At 33.2% G+C, this 27,931-nt stretch overlaps 2 protein-coding genes across 9 annotated transcripts in view; one reads left to right on the top strand and one right to left on the bottom strand.

Moving 5' to 3' along the window:
• Positions 1 to 3,390, top strand: part of LOC143222599 (solute carrier family 41 member 1) — a 31,812-nt gene extending 28,422 nt beyond the window's left edge. For all 4 annotated transcript variants that reach the window (XM_076449303.1, XM_076449299.1, XM_076449302.1 and 1 more), the window contains one exon: positions 124 to 3,390. In XM_076449303.1, coding sequence (XP_076305418.1) covers positions 124 to 309 — 186 coding nt within the window. In that variant the 3' untranslated portion in view covers positions 310 to 3,390. The remainder of the gene's footprint in view (positions 1 to 123) is intronic.
• LOC143222598 (major facilitator superfamily domain-containing protein 12-like) lies at positions 2,422 to 27,769 on the bottom strand. Of its 5 annotated transcripts, none has more exons than XM_076449297.1 (10): positions 27,170 to 27,769; positions 20,518 to 20,725; positions 19,303 to 19,423; positions 18,230 to 18,598; positions 17,778 to 17,870; positions 12,635 to 12,727; positions 7,903 to 8,082; positions 7,162 to 7,256; positions 4,820 to 4,973; positions 2,422 to 3,834 (listed from the first exon to the last, which is right to left on the bottom strand). In XM_076449297.1, exons 1-10 carry the CDS (start codon positions 27,258 to 27,260, stop codon positions 3,820 to 3,822), a joined length of 1,419 nt encoding a protein of 472 aa, XP_076305412.1. In that variant the 5' UTR covers positions 27,261 to 27,769; the 3' UTR covers positions 2,422 to 3,819. The 5 variants fall into 5 exon arrangements, with proteins under 5 accessions (XP_076305412.1, XP_076305410.1, XP_076305409.1 ...); XM_076449295.1 differs by lacking the exon at positions 27,170 to 27,769 and adding an exon at positions 24,237 to 25,347 and having other exon boundaries at positions 4,858 to 4,973; XM_076449294.1 differs by lacking the exon at positions 27,170 to 27,769 and adding an exon at positions 24,237 to 25,345.
• Positions 27,770 to 27,931: the final 162 nt, after the last annotated feature.

Raw genomic sequence — 27,931 nt, 5'->3', positions numbered from 1 at the left:
CATTGTTTAGTTTTTTTCAAGATTGTATGTACTACCATACTTGCAAGTGTTGAAGTTTTTATGCATCAGATTCTCTGTAATACAGGAATGTAAAATATTTGTATTGTTTCCTGATTTTTCTAGGTACTAATACTGTTATATATAGCATTTTGTATGATACATTGGATGTGGAAAAAAAGAATTGATCCAGACAATTCAGCAATACCATATCTGACAGCCTTAGGTGACTTCCTGGGAACAGCACTTTTGTCCCTGTCTTTCTTGTTTTTGTATAGTGTTGGAGACAAGGATGCTGATGTGGGTGAATGAATGAGATATGGAATGGCATGTTCAGGACAAAAACACTGACCTGAATGTTTTTTTTAAACAATACACTCCATATGTGAGAGAATAACATGAAGCATTGGAATGTCTATTGTGCTTTGTCTAGTTTTATGATGGTAATGCAAGTACCTAGGAACGTGTTTTATTTATGTGTAAACTGGTACTTTCAGGGAGCAGACGTTTAAAGGAAAAAAACAAAGTTGTGGTAGATTTATTTTAATTTTTAATATATTTTATTATGTCCTAGCTTATATCACTTGTTTTATTATTTTGGGGTTATTTACTTATTATATTTAAAATGCATGATATGGACTGAGAATGTGAAGTGATAATTTTAGATTAAAAAGCTTAGCAGAATAGACCAGAGCTTAATTACTGTAGTACTTTTACAATTTTTTTTAATCTGACTAGTAAAAGTAGAACACTTAGATACATAGTTTCACATGTTTTCATAGTTGATAACTACTTTTTTAGGAAGATCCTGGAATCAGGTTTAATTTTTCTAAATGTTAAGTTAAAAAAATACATCTTCATAGAAAATATATGGTAGGATATGAAGCAAAAGTTGAATTAAATGGCATAAATATTTTGCAAATAATGCATGTAAACTTTGTATGTTCAACTCATTTTGACATTGTTGCTTAAAGCTCAATATTGTTTAAGAGGTACACAGGAATTCTCAATTTCAGATAGGTTTCTTTCAGTAGGCTTTTTGACTTTTGCAGTTTCAGTTAGCAGGTTTACATGGTGACAGTTGTTACAACAAAGCCAAACAATTTTTTAATAAAAAAGGTTTGAAATGTGGGAAATTCCTTCACAAGCTTTTACTTAAGTTTTAGTGATAATGTTTTTTGTAAAAGTTGTTTTGGGCCAATTGGATTCACCTTTTGAGAAAAAGAATTAACTTTCTGTGAAGAAGTTTTAATGATTTTAGAAATATTATTCTGAAAGATTATGTTCAAAACTTAATGATGATATGGAAAAGATAATAGTTTGATAAACCAGCATTAAAAAAATTAGAATATTACAAAAACTTGAGAAAAAATGATGCGTTTATATCCTTTTTTTGTCAGTTAAAATTATTTTTAGAAAAAATGACAAGTTAGCGTAAGTATAAAAACAAACACCTTAAGTTTGACAGTCTGTAGTGAGCTCTTGTTCTTGTTTAACTTTAATTTAATTTTTAAGTTGACATAATTGGCATTTTCCTACTTGAGTTTCCAGATTTTTAGGAAGATATTTTATTTTTCCTTTAATTTTGACATGACATTTTCCAACAATATTATATCTTCAGATACATCAATGGTCTTTAGATACTTTATTTCAATAATTTTAAACTTAAATTTCTTTGGTCGTCTTGCTAGAAAGAAAATTTATTCATTTATTAAAAACATCCAATAAATTTAACATAAAGCAAATAGAAGAACTTTTTAAGCAGTTTTTATGCTTTTGTGGTTTGTTAATAGAAATTGCAATATTTTAGATTGCATATATATTTCTAAAAATATTTAAGAGTAAAAGGTTTTCAGTTTTCAAGAATGATCTTAAATATGTACTGATGTTAATGTAATTATATTAATGGAGAAGGTGTTGCTAAGTTGTTAAATAACTTGTGCTTGATTTTCTTTTACTAGATGTTTACCTTCATGAAAATGTCAAATGTTACAACTTTGGGAGTTGCGTTTTGTTTTATGTAGGTTTTTTTAAAACTTATTCCTTTATCATTCTGATATTTAAAAGGGAAAAAAGTTCTTTAAAAGAAATTCAGTTGTTTAACAGACCTCACAAACATGACTTTTTTTAAATACGAATTTCTTTTCTCATTAGCGTAAGGAAGTCTCTTGTCAGCTCATACTTGTTGAAGGAAAGTTTACTTTCTGAAAGCAATCTTTTTTTGTTGTTATAATAGTTCTGAGTTTCAATAGATAACTAGAAAATGTGAGTGCAATTTCTTGCCTTAAGTAAAGCTTGAATAACACATTTTGCTTTGAAATCGTGTGGGATTTCTTAGAAGTAATCCCTGAATCAAATTAGAGGAACAGTCTGTTTTAAGGGAGCAAAGCTCAGTACTTTTATAAACACTTAACATACAAGGAGTCATATTAAACAAAATCACTTTATTTTTAAGTACATTGACTTGTTGAATTTTAATCATAACAAACACTATAACTCAATCCCAAAAATTCTTATCACATTTTTCTTTTATAGTAATAACATGATATAAAAACAATACAACAAAGAGCTTGACCAAATAGATAGAAGTATACCCTTAATATATTAGTGAAGTACTTAATGACTGTGATATATATAAAGAAAAAAAACAAAAGTACAATGTTGTACATGAAGTCAAATGTCCTAAAACTGTCAAGTTACTTTGAATGGTATATTGATAATTGTTTATTCCTATTTATATTACATGGAAACTGTCAGTTTTCTCTCTGTATCACTGGTTAATTTTGAAGATCTATTAACTTTGTAACTGTTGGCTTTTCACTGTGATGGGGTATATGTTGTTATAAATGTTTGTTCATATATATATATAAAGTGAGTATAAAGTATCATATAGGTGACTTTTCACTCAAGCTTAAAGGCATATAAGCTCCTTTGTTTTCATTATTAAGGTTAATGGTAAAATTTAATTTGCCCACAAATGATGCTCCTGGAGTATGTTAATTAAAATAGTGAATTGGTTGTTATATTTTGCATATAAAAACATTATGAAAAATTACATTTTGAATATAAGTGAACAAACAGAAGTAAAACTTAGTTTCTGAACACTTGCTAAGAGAAAAAGTATTTTATGATGAAATAAGTTATTTAATCTGTATTAATTAGACACATCAGATTATATAACTAATGCTTACATTATGTCATTTATATTTTTAAATAAAATTGTATTAGTATCTGATTTTGTTTATTTCACATGAGTTGTTTTTACTCTGAACAAAGTATAAATGTAATGTTTAGAGGACTCTCCATCTTTTTATGCAAGTTTCCTTGTTTGGAAGCCTTGTGATTTCTTCATATATCAACAAATAGTTTAATAAAGTTATTATTATTCACAAACTTATCTCAAATATTTTTTTGCTAACTTAAACACTGGATATTAATATACTTTTGTTTACACTTCACAGTAATGAAATATTTCTGAAACCATTTGTTTTTGTGATAATTTGTATCAAAACTTCATGTTTTTAGAGCTAAATATTGTTTAAACACACAAAAATGTACATTACAAAAGACTTTTATAAAGTCTTTCATAACATGGGTTAACATAACTGATAATATAATACTGATAGGAGCCACTGATTTCAAGTCACTGTTCATCCAAGATTTTACTATTAGAACTACAATCTATCCATTCTAATACTATAAACAGAAGTCTTTTGTACACCTAACAGCTTATGGTTTTTAGATAAAAATGGTAGAGATTTATACTATTTTTGTTAATTTTGACACCATTTTGCTTTCTTGAAGTAGATCTAATAAGTTGGTTCATCCTTCAGAAACCTGCAATATAAGAAAGGAAGTTCTTGTATGAATTACAAAATTATGTTATTTTGTACAAATTAATCTAAACAGTTGTAGCAAGAATGTAAATAACAGCAAATCAATGTGGTAAATTGTTCTTTAAGATCTCTACAGTATAAGAAATTTTCCTTACAGTACATGCAATTTATTTAATGGTCTGTGATAATTTTATCATAACAGTAACTACCATAAATTAATTAATATTATTACACATAAAAACATTTTCTTTATCATGAGAAGATGACTTTAGATACTCCAAATTTATTACTTTCTCCTTATTTGTGGGTGTAGCATAGTTTTGCGAGATGTATTTGTTGACAAGGGGGAGTGTTAATGAAAGGTTAATTGCTCATGATAGACAGGTATTTCTTTGTAAATTTCTTCATACCTAAATATTAATTCTAAAGTTTTGTTATATTTCATAAAATTCATACAAGTCATTTGATATTTCACTACAGTTGTTGGGACACAACAAAAATTGTAAATGTTTCACCACATTAAATTAACGAAGAGTCTTTGATGCAGAATATTATTTGACCAATTGATATCACATATACATTGCACATAAGTTTGAAGTTAATAAATATTTAAGTTATCTGTGCTTTATTGATAAGAGTTTTCTGGTGTAAAGGTAGTGTTCATACAGTATATTTTGTTACATTAATGGTTACTTATAGATGTGATATTTTAGATGTTTTAAGTTAGCTAGTTAGTTTATATATAGACTTATATTTTTCAGATGAAATGGTAATTTGCATACCAAGTACAATGCTTAAGCTTTTTTATTTTTTTTAAGATTCCTGATCTTACATATTAGAGCTTAAATAATTTCAAAGTCTTTCATATTCAGGAAACTTAACAATTTCATGGTTTTGTGAAACTTTTCCTATTATGCTTATAATGTTCTTACACTTGGTTATGCTACTTTTTATCATCATTTTGTATCAGTTACAAAACAACTTACTTTCAACACTGCTTTGATTTCTGAAGTTTGCAACTTACGCTGTGATCGAGAAAGTGTCAGTACTCCTAAAAGGGTGAGTAAGGCAGATCCACCACATGCAAATGCTAAAACACTTCGATGGTACCAGTCATGACTAGTATTAATGGCTACATTTCTATAAATCAAGATCAAATGTAATCTTCTAACTCAAAGTTGGATAATATTAAATGTTATTTTTAAGTATGGCCACACATTTATAAAAAGTTAAGGTGTAACATTTTATACACATTTCAGGTTTTAGTAAAGAAATATTATTAATAAATGACATCAAACTTACAATAATGAATTGTTTAGTATTTTTTGCATTTCAAATCTTTGGAATTTTTTCTTGGCGTAACCTTAACAAATGTAAATGGTTTAAGAGAAACTTTTTAGTGTGATCTAGTTTTAACTATTCTAGATGATCACATCACAAATTTCCAATTTTAGTAATGACTATAAACAATGATCATTATATTCATTAAAGAAATATGGATTTTATATTTGAAATAATAGTTTTGATGCTGCAATGTGTTGCTATTTTCAATAGAAATAACTAGTATTATTGTCATTACTTATGTTCCTTAACTATACTAGACTTTCACATATTGTATTCAATTCTGTGTTTAGTGAGATATACCTGGATATTTAATTTTTTCTTGATCACCTGTGATCCTTGGTATGTTCTGATATCTTTCTATTGTGTATATATTTTTTTTCTTCTATATTTAATCTAACTGTTGGATTGTCCATGTTTGGGTCTTGAATGGGGTTGATGTATTCAGTGGAAAATTACATAGCTTTGTCCTTTATTTATTTTAGTTTCCATAACAAATACACTCAGCTAATACTTATAATTATCAGAATGCATTATTTCAAGAATTGAGAAGAGTATAATACACTGAACTTAAATAATATCATTGACCCATGTATTTATGCAGAATGTAATAGATAAGAAATTTTAATTTTCATAGATTTTTACAATTTACAGCTTTTACAGTAAATATGATTAGTTTTCAGAGCAGGTGTGATCATTATCAAGTACATGAGTAATTGAAACATTGTAACTGTTCTAAAATTAATCCTACTTGTTCCAAAAGTTTTAAATTTTAATGAAATGTACTTTATCAGAAGTAAACTCAAAGGTATAAATGTCAATTTTTTTCTCTCTCTGTTACAGTTCAATTTTTAGGCTACTACAGTGCCTGTCCTGATTTTCTGCACTTTTAGGACAGATGATTGTGTGATTGTTTGTTTCTCCTTGTTACTCACTTTTTCTGTTTCTGTCCAGCCTTCTAACTACTGCTTGAGGATTGCCATTGTTCCATTTGATTTTATCAAATGGTCAATTTCTTTCTTTGTGTTTTTTTTCCTATATTACAAACTTGTTGCTTCTTGTAAATTAAAAAGGTCTAAGATTCTCTCTCTTAAGTTGTTATTACAGTACAATATATACTCTAAATGCTTGCCAAAATCCATTAGTTTTTTGTATGTTCCAGTGATATGATGGTTGCTTGTTTATCACTACAACTATGTGTTCTGTAGGTAAGATTTACTCTGTTCTTTCTTTAATATTACTTTTATTAACAATGTTGGTTGGAATATTTAATATGTACAGTTTTATCATTTTGTTATTATTACAGACTATTTTGTAATGTTAGCTTAGTGTGTGTGTTTCTATATATATTATAGAACCAACCTAAATCACCTAACCAAGCTGAACCTTGTGAAATATTGAGTTTATAGTTGAAGGTTCCCAATTGTGGAAACAGTGTATTCTGATCTTTGAGTATTAGCTAAGGGTATTCATTATGGAAGCAAAAGTTAAAGGACAAAGCTGGGTAATATTCCACTTATTTCTTTTTTATTAAACCCCTAATGACCTCATTAAATGCCAATTGTAAACATGGTTTTAAGGAAGGTAATAGTAACTGATTAAGTACTTCTGTCTTAACATTCAAAACCAAAAGCTTATAAAAAGTTAGAAATGTTCAATGGGTTTTTTCTTTCATCCCTGTTTTGGTAAAAAAAAATCCTAGAATAAAATAGTCTTTGTACACATTTGGGCATTTTCCAATTACTATATATATATAAAAAAAAAAAAAAGTACAGTGATTGAACCAGTCAATTCTGGGTGATGGATGCAGGAAGAAGGAGCATGCTTTGTTAGTTACATGTATCGTGTAAGGAATGTGTCATGAGAAGTTAGGTCTACTGCTGTTGCCAGCCTTGTCACAAGCATGTTAGCTCCACATACACAAAACCACATGGCAGTAATGTATATTTTTATGAATTAAAAGTTTTTTGTGGAAGTATGGACTTACTGTTTTGGGTTAAGTTCTTGTATGAGCAGCACAATAGCTCCGTTACCAAGCTTGTCAAAGAAACTCATTGCTCCAAATACGAAAGCACCACTGTTCTGTTGATAAAAAAAAAAAAAAGAGTATATACTGGAAGTGAGATGATGAAATTATCTGTTAATACCAATACAGTGGTAGGAATTTATCACTTTTGGAACTTGTGCCATTAAACATATGAATAAGTTTTACTATCATGTTTGAAATATATGTTTTAATTTTCATAACACCCTTGCACTGGTGGTTTTAAATTTTTTTGGAACTGAGAGCTGTGTTTACACAGGAAGGTATCAGGGTTTGAAATGTTCCAAACATAAAAACATTTATTATTTTTTTTTTATGATGTAAGTTAAACTTTTTTGTTTCAAATTTAATTTTACCTCAGTGGTATTTCCATAACTTCCTTCTTTCTTTTTTTTTTTTCAGAACTTACACCTGATTCATTCTAAAGAAATAACGTCTTCCTTTTGAAAGTGATTGTGCATTCTGTTGTTTTTAAATTACAATGTGTCTGTTATTTTAAACTTGTTTCTTTTGTATTACGAATACAAACTTGGAGATATTTTGGACAGCTAAACATTGGTTTACTTTCTAACATATCTAGTTCATCATACCAGTTTATTGTGTAATAATAAGTTAAAGACATTGACGCTTTTAAACTGAGAAAACATGATAATATTTAAACTTTTTTTTTCCCAAGAAACTCACTGTGTTATGAGCAATAAGATCTGCTGTTATCGCTAGACTAGCCACGAGCATGATAGTTCCACCTATACCAAACAATCCACCAACAACGTATATTTGCCATGACGTAAAGGCTTCAGTCGTTCCAAAGAAAACCCAAATGCATGTTGTTATACTTATAACAGAACCTCCCAACAAGGTTACCTGAAAGAAAATGAAAATTATGTTGATGTATTCTGGGAGAAGCTTTTCTTTAACTGAGAAAGTAAAAGAAATGATTTAAATTCTATACAAACTGTTATCTATTTCTACTATTTCTTTTATTTCTTAATAGGTTGTTAACATTTTTTAGAGTTGACAATTGACACATTTGGTGGCAATTTCAAGTTCAGATCATATTGGCTATTATAAGATTCACTGGTTTATTTTTAAATAATTGGGTAGAAATTGGAGAATAGTGGCAGACCTACCAAAAATGTCGGAATACGAAGCAGAAATCGGAATTATCTTAAATTTGACCGAGTCTGATACATAGGAGAAAACAAGTTAAATACTGTAAAACAATCTTCATTTTAAGTGAAAAATTAGAAGAAATGTTTAATATGACACTATTACTGAAGGGCACTTATGTTATATATCAACCTCAAGAATGACTGCTTCGGTCTAAAATATTGTTCCAAACTGACTAAACATGGCATTGTATCATACTGAAAATAGTTTCATTTTTCTTTAGAAACAAGCCCTCTGCTAGTATAGCGGTGATCTATGGATTTACAACGCTAAAATCAGTGGTTCGATTTCCCTCGGTGGACTCGGTAGATAGCCCGATGTGGCTTTGCAATAAGAAAATACGCACACACTTCTTGGAAACAAAATCACACTCGATTTCTATACAGTTTATTCCATGTTGAAATTTTCCTAGGGAGAAAGTACATGTAGCGCATGAGTTGAATAACCTGGTTATGCTAGTAACCAGTGGAGAGCAATTTAATGGCTCTCTTTGCAATTACTTTCAGACAAAAACCTATTTAATTAGATACGTTGCTTGTCAGGTTGGTTTATAGTTTCACCCTAGTTTGCTCCGATCGTACATTAATTAAATGGGTATGAAACACACAATATGCTTGCATATCACAATGAGAGGAGTAAGTTAATCTGAAAAGACTAATGATTTTGAGGAATTTAATAATTTTAAAATTATTACGAAATTATTAATCATGGTAAATTCGCAATAACATTTTTATCTCACAGTACCAACTAAGGCACGTACACAGAATGTAGAACCCAGGAAATTAATGTATAATAAACCACTTGTAATTATATGTATCTCTGGAAGGATAAAGTGTACATTTCCTGTAAATTTTCTTTAAATATGAAAAAAGTGTGACAATAACCTATGTAGCAATGCATGTTTATAAGGACATTTATTTTGAAACAAACTCGAATCATTCAGAAAACATTAAAATGCACTAAAACCTCACAGTTGGAAAATTATGTATATTTTATTCACCATTAAATTCATTTCCATATTTTAGTATAAACTGTATTTACATCAGTAACTTTATGATACAAAATAATGATTAATTATTTATATGCAAAAACGGCTCGTTTGGGTTGAGAAAATATTTTACATAGAAGAGCGAACAACGTTTCGACCTTCTTCGGTCATCGTCAGGGTCACCTTCACACGTTTTCGAACACTGCAAGTCAAATAAACACAACATAACCATAGAAAACACTCAAATACTAAATAAAGAAACAAACATAAACAAACGCAAAATTAAAGAAGCCTTACTTATACAACAACTTAAACCCAAAATAAACCAATATAAAGGAACGCCTTTATACCTATATTAATATAATAAAATAAATAAAATTATATATTCAAACATCTAATACCGCCCTCTACATTTCGACACACAGTTACACAACCCCCTTTCAAACATGTGGTCAGCTTCCGGTCAGTTACCTCTTTCTTTGTGAACCTGACGATGACCGAAGAAGGTCGAAACGTTGTTCGCTCTTCTATGTAAAATATTTTCTCAACCCAAACGAGCCGTTTTTGCATATAAATTTCTCAACAAGTGGGTTTCTCGACATCACTAATGATTAATTATTAAAACTTTATTTTTTGTAATACAGATTTTTTTTTATATTGAAATATCTTCAATAATGTTACTGATATAAAATTTGGAAAACTTTTGCAAATGGTGTTTGAATAAACTGAATTTTTACAAAATGATAATGATTTGGAATGAAAGGTAACACACACTTCAGGAAAACAATATACTTTTACAGGGAGGATTTGCTTGCGTGATTATGGCAAAGCTAATAATGCTCTACCATTGTCCATAATTTTGAACTGCCAAGCACAGGGTAGAAAACCTGCTAGTATACCTACTGCCAACTCCTGTGCTGTTCTTTACCAACAAAGAAACTCCTTAGTGAGATATAGTAGGTCTAACATTCGATCAAAACAATTACAATAAAATCAATACCATCCTAGATAATTACTGTATTTTCGAAGTTCGTTTCCGTACAACCATTTCAAACACCATCTACATCTCCTCAAACAACATTGCTACACCTATCACCACTGTATAAATTAAAATATATGTAAAAAAATTTAAAATAATACTACTAGAGAAGATAAAGTCCCCAAAATCGTACTGAAACGTGCATTCTTCAAACTCCTTGAATGTCTGAAGAATATATACAACCATTCGCTTTTCTCAAGCCATCTCCTTGAAGCATGTAAATCTACAGTCATCACATTAATTCCTAAGAAAGACCAAAAATACGAATGATTTTTGCCCAATTAACTTCGCCCCCAGAGGCTAAGCGGTATGTCTGTGGACTTACAACGCTAAAAACCGAGTTTCGATACTCATGGTGGGCAGAGCACAGATAGTCCATTGTGTAGCTTTGTGCTTAATTCAAAACAACAACCAATTAACCTCATCAACTGAATGTCAAAACTAATGAAAAAATAACAACATTGCTTTGGTTATTAAAGTCAAATAATACCGTCTCTCGAATTCAAAATGCAGGTAGCAAAAACAAACCACGTCACTTTGTCAGATGTATAAAATCAGCCTTAAATGACTTTTAAGAAATATTAGTAGCCACAGCCCTAACCGTTCAAAAAGCATTTGATACTATTTAGCAGAATGACTTGAAATACAAACTTATGAAATATAAAATCTCTATTACATTCACAAATTGGGTCTATAACTTCCTTGAGAACAGAACAATGAAAATAAAAAGCAGCATCTCTTCACTGTCCACTCACAATGCTGAAGCCCCCAAAGGTCTATTCCTCTCTTGTACACTTCTTTGTCAACGACCTCCCACAATCCGTCGCATCATTCATGCATACATGGCATCACTATCTGGAACACTTCCAGAGACCCCACTTAAGTAGCTTCCAAGTTTCAAAAATTAATTATTAGTTTCACAACCTGGTGCAACCAATAGAGAATCAATCTGAATCCAAAAAAGACCCAAGCTATAATATTCTATAGAAGCCTCAATAACATGTACAAACACTTAAGAATGTAAAACTAAAACTCTGCAACTCCATTATTGTCCTGTTCTTGTCAATTAAATTCATAGGCATGACACTCAACCACAACCTCGCATAGCACTCAAACATGAAAGAAATCTACAAAACATTTCAAGCAAGAGTAACACACCTGAAAAATTAGCCATAATATACATGATTGCAAATCGCAAACAATACTTCATATTTACAAAGCACTGATTATATCATTAATGGAAAATGGTTCTGTGATCCCATGTAACATGTAAAAGTCAGTTTTCTAAATTACAAAAGCTTCAAACACCCTGAGTGACAAGTGGTTTGAATCACAATCGTGACCTAAATGTTTTTTTTATATAAATACCTATCTGATTAGCTCTTCAGTTAATGAGTCTGTAGACTTACAAAACTAAAAAAAACAACTGTGTTTCAGTACATGTGGGAGCACATCACAGATAGCTTATTGTGTAGTTCTGCACTTAACTACAACCAAACAAACAAAAACCAACAAAGAGTGGGATTAGTTGAAACATAATAACGCCACAACGGTTGAAAGGGTGAACATACTTGGTGGGTCATCAGCAAGTTTGCGAACTTAACAACACTAAAATTTGGGCATTCTATTTCTCGCGCAGCTTTGTACTGAAAATAAGTATACAGAGATAACCTTAATTTAAGAACTCGTTTATGACTAAATATTATATCAAAGTATGCAACTGTATTTAGAAATTTATATTTCCAAACATTTTACCATTTCTCGAGTTTCTTTACGTAAAACATAATATATGGGTTGCTACTTTTCATCCACTACAACAGTTTGTTAAAATATTATGTCTTACAGAAAGCTGAAGGGCTTAATTTAGTCCTAACTTTAAGGAGTTGGGTTTACATGAGCAAACGTTTAAAAAATTTCCATTCTTCTTAAATGTGAAGTGATTAGAAAATAAAAATTTAACTTTCAATAAGCACACACACAAAAGATAAGGTGAGGTTGGATTTGTTTACTAATACAAAAGTGATTGATATGTCACGTAATATTTAAGAGTAAAACTTTGGTAGCTTAATATTGGATTTTCTTGTGCACACACTTTTAAAATGTGGTATCACGAAAATCAAAACAGTGTGTTATTATTTTTTATTTTTTGTTTCAAATAAAACTACAAACTTGGCACGTTTTCATGGAAGGTGTCTTTTGATTAAAAGTTTCAAACCAACCTTAGTTCCTATCTTGACACTGACTGGCTTCATCGCTAAAGATGACAGAAACCCACTGATGTAGGTGATCAGAGGAACAATGGCAACACTTTCCTAGAGAAAACAAGTTAGTAGTGAAGTGAATGATGACTGAAAATAATTCTAGTTTGACATTTGACATACAAACACAAAACATAAAAATACAAATTTCACTCACCTTAATTAGGGGAACGAAATACTGTAGAAGTAAACCAGATCAGTTTTAATGTTATGTTCAAGTAATTGAAAATACATCAGTTTCAAACCCTTCGATGTGAAGATCTGAAGAATGATGTAAAGGCTCGAGTCAGGGGCGTAGATTTTTTACACTCGATGAGGGGGATGATTTTTGCAACCACTTATGTGGACTGTTCAATTTGCAAATTCGTAATCTCTGATTACGTGAACCTGAAAGCTGTAAACAGTCACAAAGTAATCTTGTTGCCACGATACTTCAAGGTTTCCATGTAGGTTTGTATAAGTGAGGTGTTGTGAACAGTTTTCAAAATGTTAATAGAATAAAGACAAATGTGTCACAAATTAACTGCCACATGAATTTATTCCTGCACACTGCACAGTATAAAAGATGGCCATTATATTTGACAAGGTTACTAATAACTTTCATTGCATGAATTACGTTTTCAAATATTAATAAAATTAGTAATTACCCTTGACAAGTTTATATCTACTGAAAAACTGTTCATGTTGTTTGATAAAATTAATTAAAATGTATTTGCGAACTCTTGAAAATTACAAATCAATACAATGTAGCACATAATTGTGCATACCTTTTATTGAAGTAAGATTCATTTAGTCCTCAAGTCTACATTTTTCCAAACGTAGACCTCCTTTGTGATGACCTGTTTACGAATCCTTTCATAAGCTCTTCTATATTTATCTTGTCGACCTCATCTTTGTGAGTGTGGCAAACTGCCACATGGTTGAGGCGGCACTGAGACATAGTTAACCTTAACCACGTCTTCAACCGTCTTAATGCAGAAAAGCTGGATACTGGACATACAAGCAAAATTGTCATGAGAAGAAACACTTTACTAAACATCTGCTGGCTTGTTTCATGCATTTTACAGTAAGCATCCTTCGCACCTTTCAGAGATACTGCTTTTGTTGTTCCTCTGAACATGGGCAACTGAAACTCGAGCCGTTGTGCAGAGATTTCTGGATAGAAGTTTATAACCGAGTTGTCAATCTTGCCAGACGTGATCATGTTCTCAAGTGCCAGATATTGCCTTAAGTCATTGTTGTCTGCATTGAATCTAGTGGTCAGATGTTCTATGACTGTGTCCACAAATTCAAAATATTGGCTTCTGTAGTAATCTCTAGCTGTTGCAGAATGGTGTGCTGAGCCATCACCTGTGATCCTTTTGGGGGGTCTGCGAATGCATGGTAGTTCAATAAGCATCAGATCTAGGGAAGTTACCTTTTTCTCAGCTCCATAAAATATATTGTTGTAATTTTCCTCTGTTCGCAATACCCGCAATTGCTCAACTGTCATTGCAGATGCTTCAATCATGCCAAATACTGTTGCTGATTTTGCTTGAAATGCACGGTTTAGTTCCTCTAATGCAGCTAATGGATGCTGAGCCATGAACAATCCTAAAACTGTCTTTCCTTTGCCAAATCTGTCCAGCAGACCTCGTGCTTTCACTGCTACATCTGATTTTGCATTTGAAAATTCAGACAAAGAATAAAAAATGTCACTGTAGTGATCATTAGCACATGTAATTGCAGATAGGGGGTACAACCAGCGTGTTGGACAAAGTGGGCGGATGTATTTAACTGGACCATTGTGGCTGTCTGACGATACTATATTTTCAAAGATTGTCTTGTATTTGCCTGACCTCTGAAGCAAGACATCAAGTTCATGTACCCACTGGACAGAATCTCGAACACATTCACAAGCTTCAGCTGCATGTTGCATTATTAAATTAGCCTTGTGTGCTCCGCAGTGAAAAAACAAAGCTGACGGTTTCTTCTCTTTTATTTTTGCCTGGCATCCACTGTACGCACCACTCATGTTAGCGGCTCCATCATAAGTTTGTGCTCTTAATCCTGACAGTGGTAAATTGAGTCTAGTCAGTACATCAAGTATAGTCGAGGATATTGTTTCACCAGTTGTGCTGAAAACACTGCACAAACCAAGAAATGTCTCATGGACGTCAAGGTTCTCATCTACGTATCGTACACATATTGCTTCCTTTTCGGCAACTGTAACATCTTGAGTGCCATCAACCATTAATGCAAAGATTTTACTTTACTGCATTTCGTGTGCTATGTTCTTCAGTATTTGATGGCTGAATATCTCCATTATTTCATTCTGAGCCTGAGGTGATGTGAATGTGGTTTTCTTTGACAAGTAGGCCGTTAACTCAGGATCTTTCTCTTCCAGGAGCTTCATTAACTGCAGGAAGTTCCCCTCAGTATCTTCACGTAATGCTAAACCTTGACGCAGTAAGAAACGTAAACTTCTGAATATTTTGGCTAGACTTCTTTTGTATTCTTCCTGTTGCTTTTTTTCCATCATGTAGCTGGACAGTCATTGGAGTTACATCAGTGAACCTTCTGCAGATATAATGAATTTTTGCTTAGAAGAGGATTGGTGTTCGTTGAATTTCTGTTTTGCCTTTTTCCAGTTGCAAAACCGGTGGATATGAAGGTATACTCTACTGGCCTCTCCAATTTCCCTGTAAAAAGGCCTCTATTTTTCGCCTTGGCACAATGAAAGCATATGACTTTTTGGGTCTGATTGTCGAAGTGCAGCCATGGGAACTCATCAAACCACTTGCCCTGGAAGTTGATATTTTGAGATTTTGCTTTCTGTCGTGGTATTAGTTGTGCGTCTGGATGATATGGCTTTCCACACTGTATCTGTGGAGTGTCAGATTTTTCATTACTGCACAAACGTGTTTCACAACTATCTGGTGGTTCATGATGTGCAATAGTTGCACAAGCATTTTCAGACTCGCCCTCTGATGTGCATGGTATTTCCTCTGTATAGCAAGTTTCTATTCCTTTGTTTGAGGTTGTTGGATTATCTGCATCTGCACTGTCACTTGTAGTTCTAATAACTGGCTTGCAGAACTGTTTAATATCGGAAAGTTTCAGACGCTTGCTTGTCATAATTAGAATCTGTTTCCAAGATGACTCAATAGGCTAAAATACAGTCTTTATTGAAAAACTCTAACGTACAACGAACGAAGATAGAACAGAATGGAAGTAGGACTGAACTGTACAACGTATTTAAGTCAAACGCGCGAACTTCACAATGACTACCGAGCCGACTGACCACCTGGGCATCGCTGGGACAATAATGTGTGCTAGTTACAACACAAGTAATTGCAAGTTTCTCGAAAAATACTTAAATAATCACAAAAATATTATATTCCTGTTAAAGCTCATCAAAAGGCAAACATGTTGTAATATAATGTCTATCAGCACTTCTGTTAAATAAAAATACCTAAACAAAAACTAGCAATACAATTCGAGTAGAAGCTTCAGGCCGTTGAAATCGCTCCTCTTGTGTTCTAATTATACAAAAAAATACAATATTTTTACCATATATGATAAGAGAAAATATTGTTCTTTTACCATAAAGCACCAGCACTTTATTGGAGGGCGGTGATAATCTAAAGTTTCATGGATTAATGAGAGCCACAAACATAGGTCTAATGAGCCCTGTTGTAAAATCGAGGCTCAGACTAAAGGGAGCGGAGTGTAGGGCGCGTCTGGATCCGAGCGGCCCGAACTTGTCGTTAACTGCACACTAAACGTACACTATGGTCAGCGACTTCGGCAGCTAAGGAGAGTAAGGCGTTCGACAATAAAACCGGCTAGACATGCATAAGAACAAATGGCGTAGAAAAACCGAACAATATACACTCAAGATTGATGCAGCTACAAGCTACAAATGGCCTGCCAGATTTAGATCACAGGAGTTTACGCTTGGGAGAAATATTTTCGAATTTCATGCTCTGTTCAATCTGTTGTGATGAAAATTTTACCTAATCTTACACTACGTACAAGACGTAGGTAAATTCTGTGATAGTGCTTGCAAGCCTTGCATGTATACTTAGGCCTACTGACTGATACTTACGACTATCGCTTACATCGAAAAGCATAGAAGCACGCCTATATTAAAGATGTACATTTCGGCTACTGAAAAAGCCTACATCTAGGCCTAATTATGTAATTCGATTGGTAAGAACACGAGAATCACAACAACAAACACACAATTTGTAGGCCTGTGATGCAATAAAACAATTCAACAGACCAAACTGTAGGGGGGATAATTGTATGCACCATAGCCCCCACCTAAAATGAAGGGGGGATCTATCCCCCATCCCCCCAGGATCTACGTCCCTGGCTCGAGTACTTTAACATCTATTCTCCCTGTTTAGTTTTCATCGTTTGCAAATAGAAGACCAACCTTTTAAAATGTTCAAGATTTCGGATCGTATTGTTTTATAATATTTTAAAATTTTTCTAGCAGCATAGAAAACTTACCTTATTTAAAAGCCCATGGTTTATAAAGAGAGAACGTACAATTAAGTGTACTTACGTTGTGGAAACGGAGCATCTTACATGAATTGTGGTTTGTAGACTTGGAACTAGTTTAATATACGTATTCTAGGAATACAAAGATTGTCCTTAGGTACGATGATGTGTAGACATGGAACTAGTTTAATATACTTACTCTAGAAAGACAAAGCTTGTCCTGTAAGTACGATGATGTGTAGACATGGAACTAGTTTAATATATTTACTCTAGGAAGACAAAGCTTGTCCTGTAAGTACGATAATGTGTAGACATGGAACTAGTTTAATATACTTACTCTAGAAAGATAAAACTTGTCCTGTAAGTACGATGATGTGTAGACATGGAACTAGTTTAATATATTTACTCTAGGAAGACAAAGTTTGTTTTGTTGCTGCGATGATGTGTAGACATGGAACTAGTTTAATATACTTACTCTAGGAAGACAAAGCTTGTCCTGTAAGTACGATAATGTGTAGACATGGAACTAGTTTAATATACTTACTCTAGGAAGACAAAGCTTGTCTTGTAAGTACGATAATGTGTAGACTTGGAACTAGTTTACTGTACTTACTTTAGGGAGACGAAGAGTGTCCTGCAGGTAGAGTGGTGTGTAGACTTGGGACAGGTTAACAAACATTCTGCTTGTCATGTAAACAAAGGCAACCTGAAAGACAGGCATCCCGAGCTTTAGGTTCATAGATTGTGAAAAAATATCCCTATCCCAGTGCCTCGACAGCAAGTCTCGTGGCTTATAACATTAAAAATGGGGCTTCGATACTTGTTGGGACAGAGCACAATGCATATCTTTGTATTCAACAACAAATAAAATGTTGCACACAGTTGTATAGAAGGTAAATTACATTTAAATTTCATTTTGAATAAACTACATAAAAATTGTGAAAATATTAGAATTCCTTGTATTTTATAGAACATAAATTCTCTAAAATATCCATACACAGATACTGATGGGATATTTAGCTCCATATGCTTATTTTTACAGAGAAGATAAAAACAACTTATAACTTCGTAGAACTGTAACTTCTTCAACCATTCCTTCCAGGTTAGATGTTGCTCGCCATGGTTTTCAGTGATGTTTAACGCGATTTCTGAATTAAATTGTGGTTGGCCTCCATGGTCATCTTCATCTGTACTATGAGGCTGTCTTTGTATTTTGGAGTCATTGTTCTCAGCATGGGTTGAGTGCATTAACACACTGATATCAAACGAATAACTCCGAGGACGATAAGAGTCGAGAGCCTCCAATGGGATACCTTTATCTTCTGTATTCTGATTTTGTCTTGTCTCCTGTGTTCCTGGATTTGTTTCTCTTACAAAGAAATGAAAAATTACAGAAAAGGCAATCCCTACTGGTAGTATGCTGAAAACAATGTTCTGGAAAAAAATAACAGAGAATTTAGAACTAAAACTTTGGTCTTATCTTTTTTAAGTATTCTAACTGTAAAAGGTGTGAATGATGTAGTTATAATACATTTTAGCTTGAGAATGAGAAAGAGAAAAGAGGGGTAGCAAAAACAAACAAACAAACTAGGAATGCTTATTGTTATTCGTATTACTTAATAGGACAGTAACAACAAGAAACACTTGTAGAGCGATATGTTATTATATATTTGTTAAATGGTTACGATTTGAGCCCTGGATAAATGTGTGATATATAAAATTATTTGAGCGAATGTTTTACTATTATGTATATAAAATAGTTAAGCGCACTTCGTTAGATTAATAAATTGGTAGAATTTAAAAATTCAGATAGCCCCATCGATTGTTTTACAACGTATTATTGGATCTGAGATTTTTTTCATTATGTTAATAAATACGCATGTCAGTTGTATTCACCACGTGCCTTAAATAACCAGATTTATTCGCGAATATTACTTGAAGACGTGTACTAACTGAATTAAACTTGTGAAATAGGGCTGAGACACAAAACAAAACAATAAGTGATTTCTAATTCATTTTGGAACAGTGTACATGCATAAAGTAGGGAGCTAAATAATTGTTCTTACTGCACCCTGCTCTGTAGGTTTTCATTCTTTCGTCTCTCTGTGTTGTTAAAACAATCATTAAAACACACTAACCCGGAATAAATGTGCGTCTTGTGGTCCCAGCTGTCGTAGAGCGTCATCATCTTCAGAAACTCCTAACATTACCCACGTGATGGAATAAACACAAATGCTGGAAATCACCGTAAAAGCATGTCTGAAGAAGTAAAAAAACCAAAAAAAACACATTAATTTACCGAAGTCTTCAAAGGATCTGCATGAAACGTTTTAGATCTTTATGCCTTGAACTCTTGTATCTTTCAGTCTTTAAGAATCTTAAAACTACTTTACGGAGAAAATGTCTCGCCCTTTTTCGTTGTTAGAATTTTGAGGATGTTCTCAAACAACATTAACTTAGACGTGAGGATTTCGTTCCTCAACTTATTACAGTTAGCAGCCTTAAATCTAACTCCGTTGATTCACACTATAGCATATTCGAAACAACAAACATTTTAGAGAATCCACTCTTTATTTCTTTTAACCTATCTTCCTTTCTTTTCCACGAAAATAAAAAGACAGAAACTTCATCCTTCTTTTGAAATAATTTTTGAGGAAAATTCACGAACTTAAAGAGAGAAATGTGAAAAGCAATTTACTGGAACAATAGACAAAAGTTTTAAAAGAATTTTTATCAAAATAAAGACAATATAATTTCAAGATCCGGTATAGAAGACTGGTTAAGATTGAATGTTAAGATTTGGTTCATAAAATGGATTTCTGGTTTCTGGTACAACTTATTACAAATTTCTTAATAATGTTACAACATATAGAGAACTGAAGCTTAATTCATTTCTTTTTAAGTTACAAAAGAGCAAAAACGTATAACTAAAGATGTTTATTAGTTTTAAGATCAAATGACTCTGAATTCGTGTTTATGGAATGTAACGATTACTTAAGAGTGTGTCTCCTAAGTTCTTATATTTCAGCCTACGAATCTATGATTTTGTATTAGCTTTTTGCTTGGGGTTTTGGTTTACTTGCGTAGAGAACGAATTATTCTGTGAAAAAAAAAAAAATCGTTGAGTTTTAGATGACAATCCCAGGGGTTGCAATGCCAAACGATGACCCTTAATATGCAGGCTAACCGATTTTCCATCTCCTGCTCTTCCTTGGAATAGCAGTTCTATTCATTCCCTCTGAATGTCAATGAATACTTTCCATGATTACAGCTTTTATCTTACTAGTGCAGAAGAATGATGGAAAGATATGAACGAGTGCTTAGAAAATACATTTGAAAATCGTTATAATTACCTGTATGCGTTTAATTCCACTCGTTCTGCGGAGAATGGAGTAAGATCGGTGATTAGCGACACGTGCGCCACCTGGTTGGAAGCCCATCCAATTTGAAAAACCGTAACGAACACCCCGTAATACACAAACTGAAACCATTGGTCTCTGTCGGCGCATCCTAAACACTTATTAAATAAGAAGGGGAATGAGGCAGCTATCAAAACTGTTCCTGAAAATAAGAGTTGTTATTTTAGTCGATTTTTCTAACAAGCTAAAAGTTGCCTATATATAATTTTCAGTCGTGATAAATTACTACCTTATCGTTTTAGTTAATACGTTCCTTGACTTATATAGAAAACCCAGTGGCGTAGCTAGCGGGGGGGGGGGGGAAGGGGTACATCTTTCCCCGGGCACAGCATCAGAGGGGCGCCAAATTGATGTTACATAATTAGGAATTATGGCTTACATTTTGTCACGAGGGGGGCGCGAAAACTGACTGTTCCCGGGCGCTGAAAACCCAAGCTACGCTACTGAGAAAACCAAATATTTGTTTTCTTTAGAAATAACAACAATAACAGCGGTAATAACAGCAACAATAACAAAATAACCACAAGAGACAAACAACAATAATATCCAGAAACATTACTGGCACACGATGAGATGATTTTTTGCTCGTACTTTAGAGTAGTGGTTCTTAAACTAAAGAGATTAACTCCCAGAGACGACACGCAGTGTGCTCTGGTGATAGTAAGGTTTCGAAACAAAATATAAAAATACTATATTAATTTTTTCTAATAGGTAAGTATATCAAAGCTACACAATGTGTTCTGCCAACTAAAAATATCGAAAACAGATTTTAAGGGTTATAATTCCTTAGGCTTATTGCTGAACCGCCGGAAAGTAACTGTGGAGTCGTTAAAAGATATATTAGTAAAAAGAGAATTGATGATATGGAAAGGTCAGGTCAATCACATGATATCAATTAGATTGAACATTTATGGGCTGAGTTAAAACAAATAACGAAAGATCGCAAGCCAAAGAAGATGAACTTTTCGAAGTACTGAAAGAAGAATGTCAGTTAATGACTTGTGAATATCTGTACAAACGTATTGAAATCATGCCACGTCGATGTGAAGCATCTAAGGTAGCGCCGACTAAATATTAACTTGTGAAACTGGATTGTGTCATCTTTAGTTTTAGTTTTACATTCTATTATTGCAGAGAAGCCTGTTTGGTCAATTGTAGGCTAATTGGAATAATAGCTAAAAAACTACAGCAGGTACACAACACTTTATGTTTATGAGAAATGTAACTAAAATCATGACACCAGGATATTTACAACAGCCAGTGTTAAAATTAGGAATGAGATCATATTTGAACATCGAGAGCGTTCTAAAAATTTATAGTTTTACATATTTCTTTTATCTAATAAAAGATATAACAAATTAATAACACTTTCAAGGGGAACCACTTTTTTTTTCGTCCACCACCTGCAGCTACAATTTTTATCGTATTTTTTTTACACCCACACAAAAGAAAAAAATATATAACTAGGATTTATAACACGACCAACATTTCATTATATATATACTATGAAGTTGCTATCAGAGAAAACAAAGCAATTTAAAAAAAAAGAGGTACATTCAAACAACCCAGCTAGAATGCTTTGTTTGTTTTTTAATTTCGCGCAAAGCTACACGAGGGCTATCTGCGCTAGCCGTCCCTAATTTAGCAGTGTAAGACTAGAGGGAAGGCAGCTAGTCATCACCACCCACCGCCAACTCTTGGGTTACTCTTTTACCAACTAATAGAGGGATTGACCGTCACATTATAACGCCGCCACGGCTGAAAGGGCAAAGATGCTTGGTGCGAGGGGGATTCGAATCCTCGACGCTCGTATGGTGAGTCGAGTGCCTTAACCACCTAACCATGTCAGGCCAGCTGGAATACATGATAAAATAGGTAAAATGTTGAATGAGTATATTTAAACTACTGTCAATAACTCTGTCCATTTTCGTAAACGAAAACAAAAGTTTATCTTAAAAAATTAATTAAATAACAACATCAAAGAAAGATTACATAATTTAACAGGAGCATAGAATACGGGAATTAATCCCTCTTCCTGGTCAACAGAGTGCATATATTCCATTGTAGAGCATTCCGCTAAAACAAACAAACTTTCAATTAGTTTTAAAAGACTTATAACACTGGAGCTTATTAGTGGTTGTGATGTTTTACTCACATTTTCTAAGTTTTTTTTTTTTTTTAATAACTTCAACATTAAATTATTTTGTCCCCTGGTGGATTAGTGGTAGGACTAGGAGCTAATAACGCCAAACTTGGGTTTCGATACCCTTAGTGAATAGAGCACGGGTAGCTAACTCTCCGTGTAGCTATGCGCTTAACAATAAATACATAACTTAAACGATTTTTGCTCATGGCCAGCTGGTTTAGGCGCTCTACTCGTAATCTGAGGGTCGCAGGTTCAAATCCCCGTCACACCATTCATGGTCTCCCTTTCAGCCATATGGAAGTTATAATGTGACAGTAAATCCTACTATTCGTTGGTAAAAGAATAGTCCAAGAGTTGGTAGTAGGTTGTGATGTCTAAGAACTAGTCTTTCACTGCTAACTTAAGGAATGCTAGCGCAGACAGCACTCGTGTTAGAATATATATATGTACTGAGATATATTCGGGTGATGTTTCTAAATTTTTGTGGAGATGTTCTGTATGTAACGATGACATTCTAATTACCTGGAAGGAGAAGATTGTATTCTCAAAACAATATTGCATGTCAGGTTAAATAAGCTACAAGTTTGTAGCAGTACAGCACATGGACTGCAACATAAACATGTTCATTTCAGATAGACAAACGAAAACGCTTTTTATTATCAATTGTTATATCGTAGGACAGGTTCTTGAGGATTATTTGGTATAAATAATGCAGTCATGTCCATATAACGATAATGAATTGCTTTATTTATTCAATAACGTATTGTGTAGATTATATTTACTGGTTGACCTAACTTTACAAACAACGTTTCAAAGTAATTTTGAAACTAAAGTATGCTTAACTCAAAAATAAGGCTCACGTCACTTACTTTCAATAATTCCTCTTTAACTGATCAATAACAAATTTGTTGACTGACTATCTGACTTGTTTACTAACTCGAACACTGATGAACAGATTCATCAATTCTCACTGTCTGAATTGATTAATTAATTAACGAATTAGTTTAAAACATTTTGATATTGTGCTAATTTTCTACAAACTACGAAAAGCTGCGAAAATCTACAAATGCCTGAACTTTCATGAAACTTCTGAACTCGTATCGGCCCGACATGGCACTAAAAACACACTAATCGGGGCATAATAATGTTACAGTCAATCCCATTATTCGTTGCTAAAAGAGTAGCCCAAGAGTTGGCAGGGGTGACGATGATTAGCTGCATTCCATCTAGTCATACACTGCTAAATTAGGGACGACAGCATAGATAGTCCTCGTGTAGCCTTGGACGAAATTCAAAAAACAAACAAACAGGTATTACCTCACCAGTGGAATAGCGGTACATCTGAAGATCTGTAATGTTAAATGCCAGGTATGGATACCCGTGGTGAGAATAGAATAGATATCACACTTTGTAGCTATACGCTTAACTACAAATAAACAAATAAAACTAAAGTTATCACACGAGACAACACGGAAAAGTAACAGAATTAAATGAAATAAATACTCACCTATAAGATGCCAAATTTTCCTTCGCCCGTAACGGCACAATAAAAAATTATATTGTTTGTCTGATTGAATACCAATAAAAGGCGTTGCAATAGCGTCTGCTGCTTGTCCTAGCAGAAGCAGTGCGCCTGTCATTCGACTCTCAAATCTTAATACCAGCTCGAGAAATGTAAGCAAATAGGAAAACCACATGGAAGCACACAAATCATTGAAAACATGACCAACGCTGAAAGCCAGTTTGGTTCGGAGTGACAAGTGGTGTTTCTTGGCGTTTTTAAATGCATTGCTTGATTGAACAGAGGACTTGTCATCTACGATTACATTTGTAGAAGCATTTTCAAGTTCACTGACTTCGTATTTCGAACGGAAATTCATAATTGTTTGAAGAAATTACCGAAGAAGAGGAGAAAATTAAAACGCCACCGTACAACGTTTCTGTCGTTATTGAGAAAGGCCTATTTTTAGTACCTGTAACAAAACAAAAGTTTTATCTGTGACAATTTTTAGAATGAGATCACAGTTACAAAGAGAAGAATTCTGAAATGTGTAGGAAACAAAACGGAAAGGCTTTTCTTCCTTTAAACCCGTCAAAACGAGAACCCATCCAGTTAAGTTTTTTGAGATCTCATTGATTTTGAAATTCGCCAGTTGTGAGACAACTATGTTGTAATATTGTGTAAAGACTATTACGTCTTGACACGATTCAACGTCTCTTCAGTGTCGTTCGAGTAGATAATTAAGGGATTGCATGGTCTCAGTTCACTTTATTGTTTTCTGAACTTTGTACCTACAAAATGATTCAGCAGAAATAGAAAGTCCATTCGTTATACACACATATATAGATAGATAAATACATCTAGTTGGTTGCTTTCATTGTTGGGTCCTATACATTTCTAATTAGGTCATCCCTGTCGTAATCAGAAGGGTGGCATTAATAGGATGATAATCCAGTTGTTAAAATGCTCTTTGACAAAAACAAAACACGTATAAGCTTTATCTTAGGTCTAAAATAAAACATCAATGCAATAACTCATTGAGATCGATTCGAGGATCAGATCCTATCAACTCGGACTGAAATGAAAAAAAAAATAAAAAAGAAGAGCAAACTCGTTGCACAAAAGAAATATGGCGCCAGCCACATTTCACATACAGTAAACGTAATTAAAATTTCCTCAAAGTACTAAAACTACTTCTTGTTGACTTACCACAAATTACACAATGAGTTGTCTACACTCTGTCCATCGCTGGGAATTGAGTCTGGATTTTATAGTTGTAAGTTCATAACTTAATGATGATCCGTCAGAAGGGGCGGAGAACATTATTAAAAAAACAAACAAGAAACCAATTTGACAGCAACAAGAGCACTCCAATCTGTTTGGAATCATAAATAAATTTTATTTTCAGTTAGTGACAATATGTACTTCATCATCACTTCTCTTTTAAATATTGAAAATAATTCCAGGTATAATTTACAAGCTAACTGATACGAATTAATATGAGTTTTGTCGTAACCTCCGCTTTGTTTAGGGTTCGAATTCCTGTCGCTCCAAACATGCTCGCCCTTTCAGCCGTGTGGGAGTTATAATGTGACAGTCTATCCCACTATTCATTGGTAAAAAGAGTAGCCCAAGAGTTGGCGGTGGTTGGTAATGACTAGCTGCCTTCCCTCTAGTCTTACACTGTTAAATTAGGAACGGCTGGCGCAGATAGCCTTCATGTAGTTTTGCGCGAAATTCTAAACAAAACAAACCGCTTGGTTTACAAGCATTATAAGTACGCATTACACAAAACAAGAAAGTAAAATAACAGTAACACGAAACATAAAGCTAGGAAATATTGTAACTGCGTGTTTTCATTGGTTTAGAAATATATTTCATTATTATATCTACCTTTGATCTAAAATCTATAAAATATATGTCACCTTGTTCTGTTGTATTTTTGTTTCAACTACAAAACTGATCTTGGGTGAGCAAAACATAAGCCCAAAGTATGGTTTACATAATGTTATCACAATATTTTTAAATAAAATTGTCAAGGTTTTGTATGTGAGGGCGGAAATTATTTCACAATAGGTGTCTGTGATTTGTTGGCAGTAAATGTTAACAATAAACGGACAGCAAACAACCTGAAGATGACCTAAGAAGGTCGAAACGTTGTTCTGTACTTACAGGCTAGCTTATTTACTATAAAACTCAAATGACATGACGAATTATTTTTCTCTATTCTGTTTCTTACTACACAATATGCGATAGATTCACTTCTTTACCCCTACTAGTTACAACAGTTATATTCGACACTTCAAATAATTGCTTTCTTTTAAATCAAAGTCCATAGAGACAGTTTCAGTTATTTTTTAACATTATCTGACAAGACAATTTTTTTTCCTTTATATCTGTTATTACAACATCGCTATAAAACTCACTTTAAATATTGCCCATTACAGCTAACCTAACAATTACGCAATGTAACATCACTTTCACTGGTTTAATGTTTTCCGACATAACTTTAACAACTTCATTAGAAATTTCCCGTCACTAAACTGCTAATTACTCAGTCTGGCTTTGCCAAATTATATTCTCTTAACTTGCTTTCTTGTTTTCCTCTCTGTATCTGCACGTATTTGTAACACGATAGAAATATCTATAAATATCTTGCCCTCTAGTGACAACAATATTACCAGTGCAACAATTAATTTGCACAGATAACTTATGATTCATATTGAGTTATAGAACGAAATATGTTATAACTATCGTTTTTCAAACAACCAGTCTCGAAAACTTTTCATAAAAACTAAGCAATCTAAACTGAAGTAAACATTAAATACTAAATCACAAAATAAACTAAATAATAATTCTTATACTAAACAGTCTTGTCTGTCCAGTAGTAAACCCCTCTTGACGAAGACGATTCACAGTATTTTTATCCTATATACTACCTGACTGTTCTCTCAGCTTGATCATCTTGTCCACGTTTTGCGGGGCTCTCTTTTTAAGGAAGAATGACATGTTAGTTGAGCATGTGATCATGAACTGTTCACGTATTAATAGATATGCCAGTCCATCAAACCTAATTTACACTCAGCCACGTTAGTTCAATTTGTGAAGTACTGTCATAGACGTGCCAGTGTCAATTTTATTTCTCTGAACTTCCAATGAAAGCCTTCTTTGGTAAATTAATAGTGTTTCAGCAAAGCCACTTTTTGACTTACTATAGTTCACGGCATCTTTTGACGTCGTGCCTATATATTCTTGTTGGCCTATTTCTGTGAGAAGTTTCGACCTTGGGTGAATCTTTCATATTTCTCCAGGAAAGTATCCACGTCATCTTTTTGTTTATCAAACTTGGGCAGCTTGGGTCGGCTAACTCTGACCCCATTGTCAATTTTGGGTTTTTCCTCTTTCTGTTGGATGAACTTGACAATCTCAAATTTGTGCTCTTATCCTCTATATTTCAGGCTCTCATCTTTTTTTCTTTTACAATTGGTGCTCTTATTTTCCCTATTTCCATTTTTTATAAGTCCTTCTCTTCTTTTCTGCTTACGTTCGTGTAGAACATCAACTTTTAAACCAACACGTTCACCTTCTTCAACCCACTTATCAAAATCTGTTGACATGATTAGATAGTGTGAATGTAATCTCTACACTATTTTCCCACCACTAAAGTTGTGCAATTTACACAACGAAATCTGTCATATCTA

The sequence above is a fragment of the Tachypleus tridentatus genome, chromosome 8, assembly GCF_004210375.1.
Source record: "Tachypleus tridentatus isolate NWPU-2018 chromosome 8, ASM421037v1, whole genome shotgun sequence".
In the NCBI taxonomy this organism is placed as follows: domain Eukaryota; kingdom Metazoa; phylum Arthropoda; class Merostomata; order Xiphosura; family Limulidae; genus Tachypleus; species Tachypleus tridentatus.
The sequence above is the reverse complement of the archived record's forward strand: the minus strand, read 5'-3'. Positions and strand labels throughout refer to the sequence as shown.

Coding starts and splice junctions, on each gene's coding strand:
- LOC143222598 (XM_076449294.1), bottom strand. CDS start 24,609: ATGAATTTCCGTTCGAAATACGAAGTCAGTGAACTTGAAAATGCTTCT. Junction 7,257..7,902: donor ATCTTATTGCTCATAACACA/GTGAGTTTCTTG, acceptor TTTTATCAACAG/AACAGTGGTGCTTTCGTATT. Junction 4,974..7,161: donor CAAGAACTTAACCCAAAACA/GTAAGTCCATAC, acceptor CTTGATTTATAG/AAATGTAGCCATTAATACTA.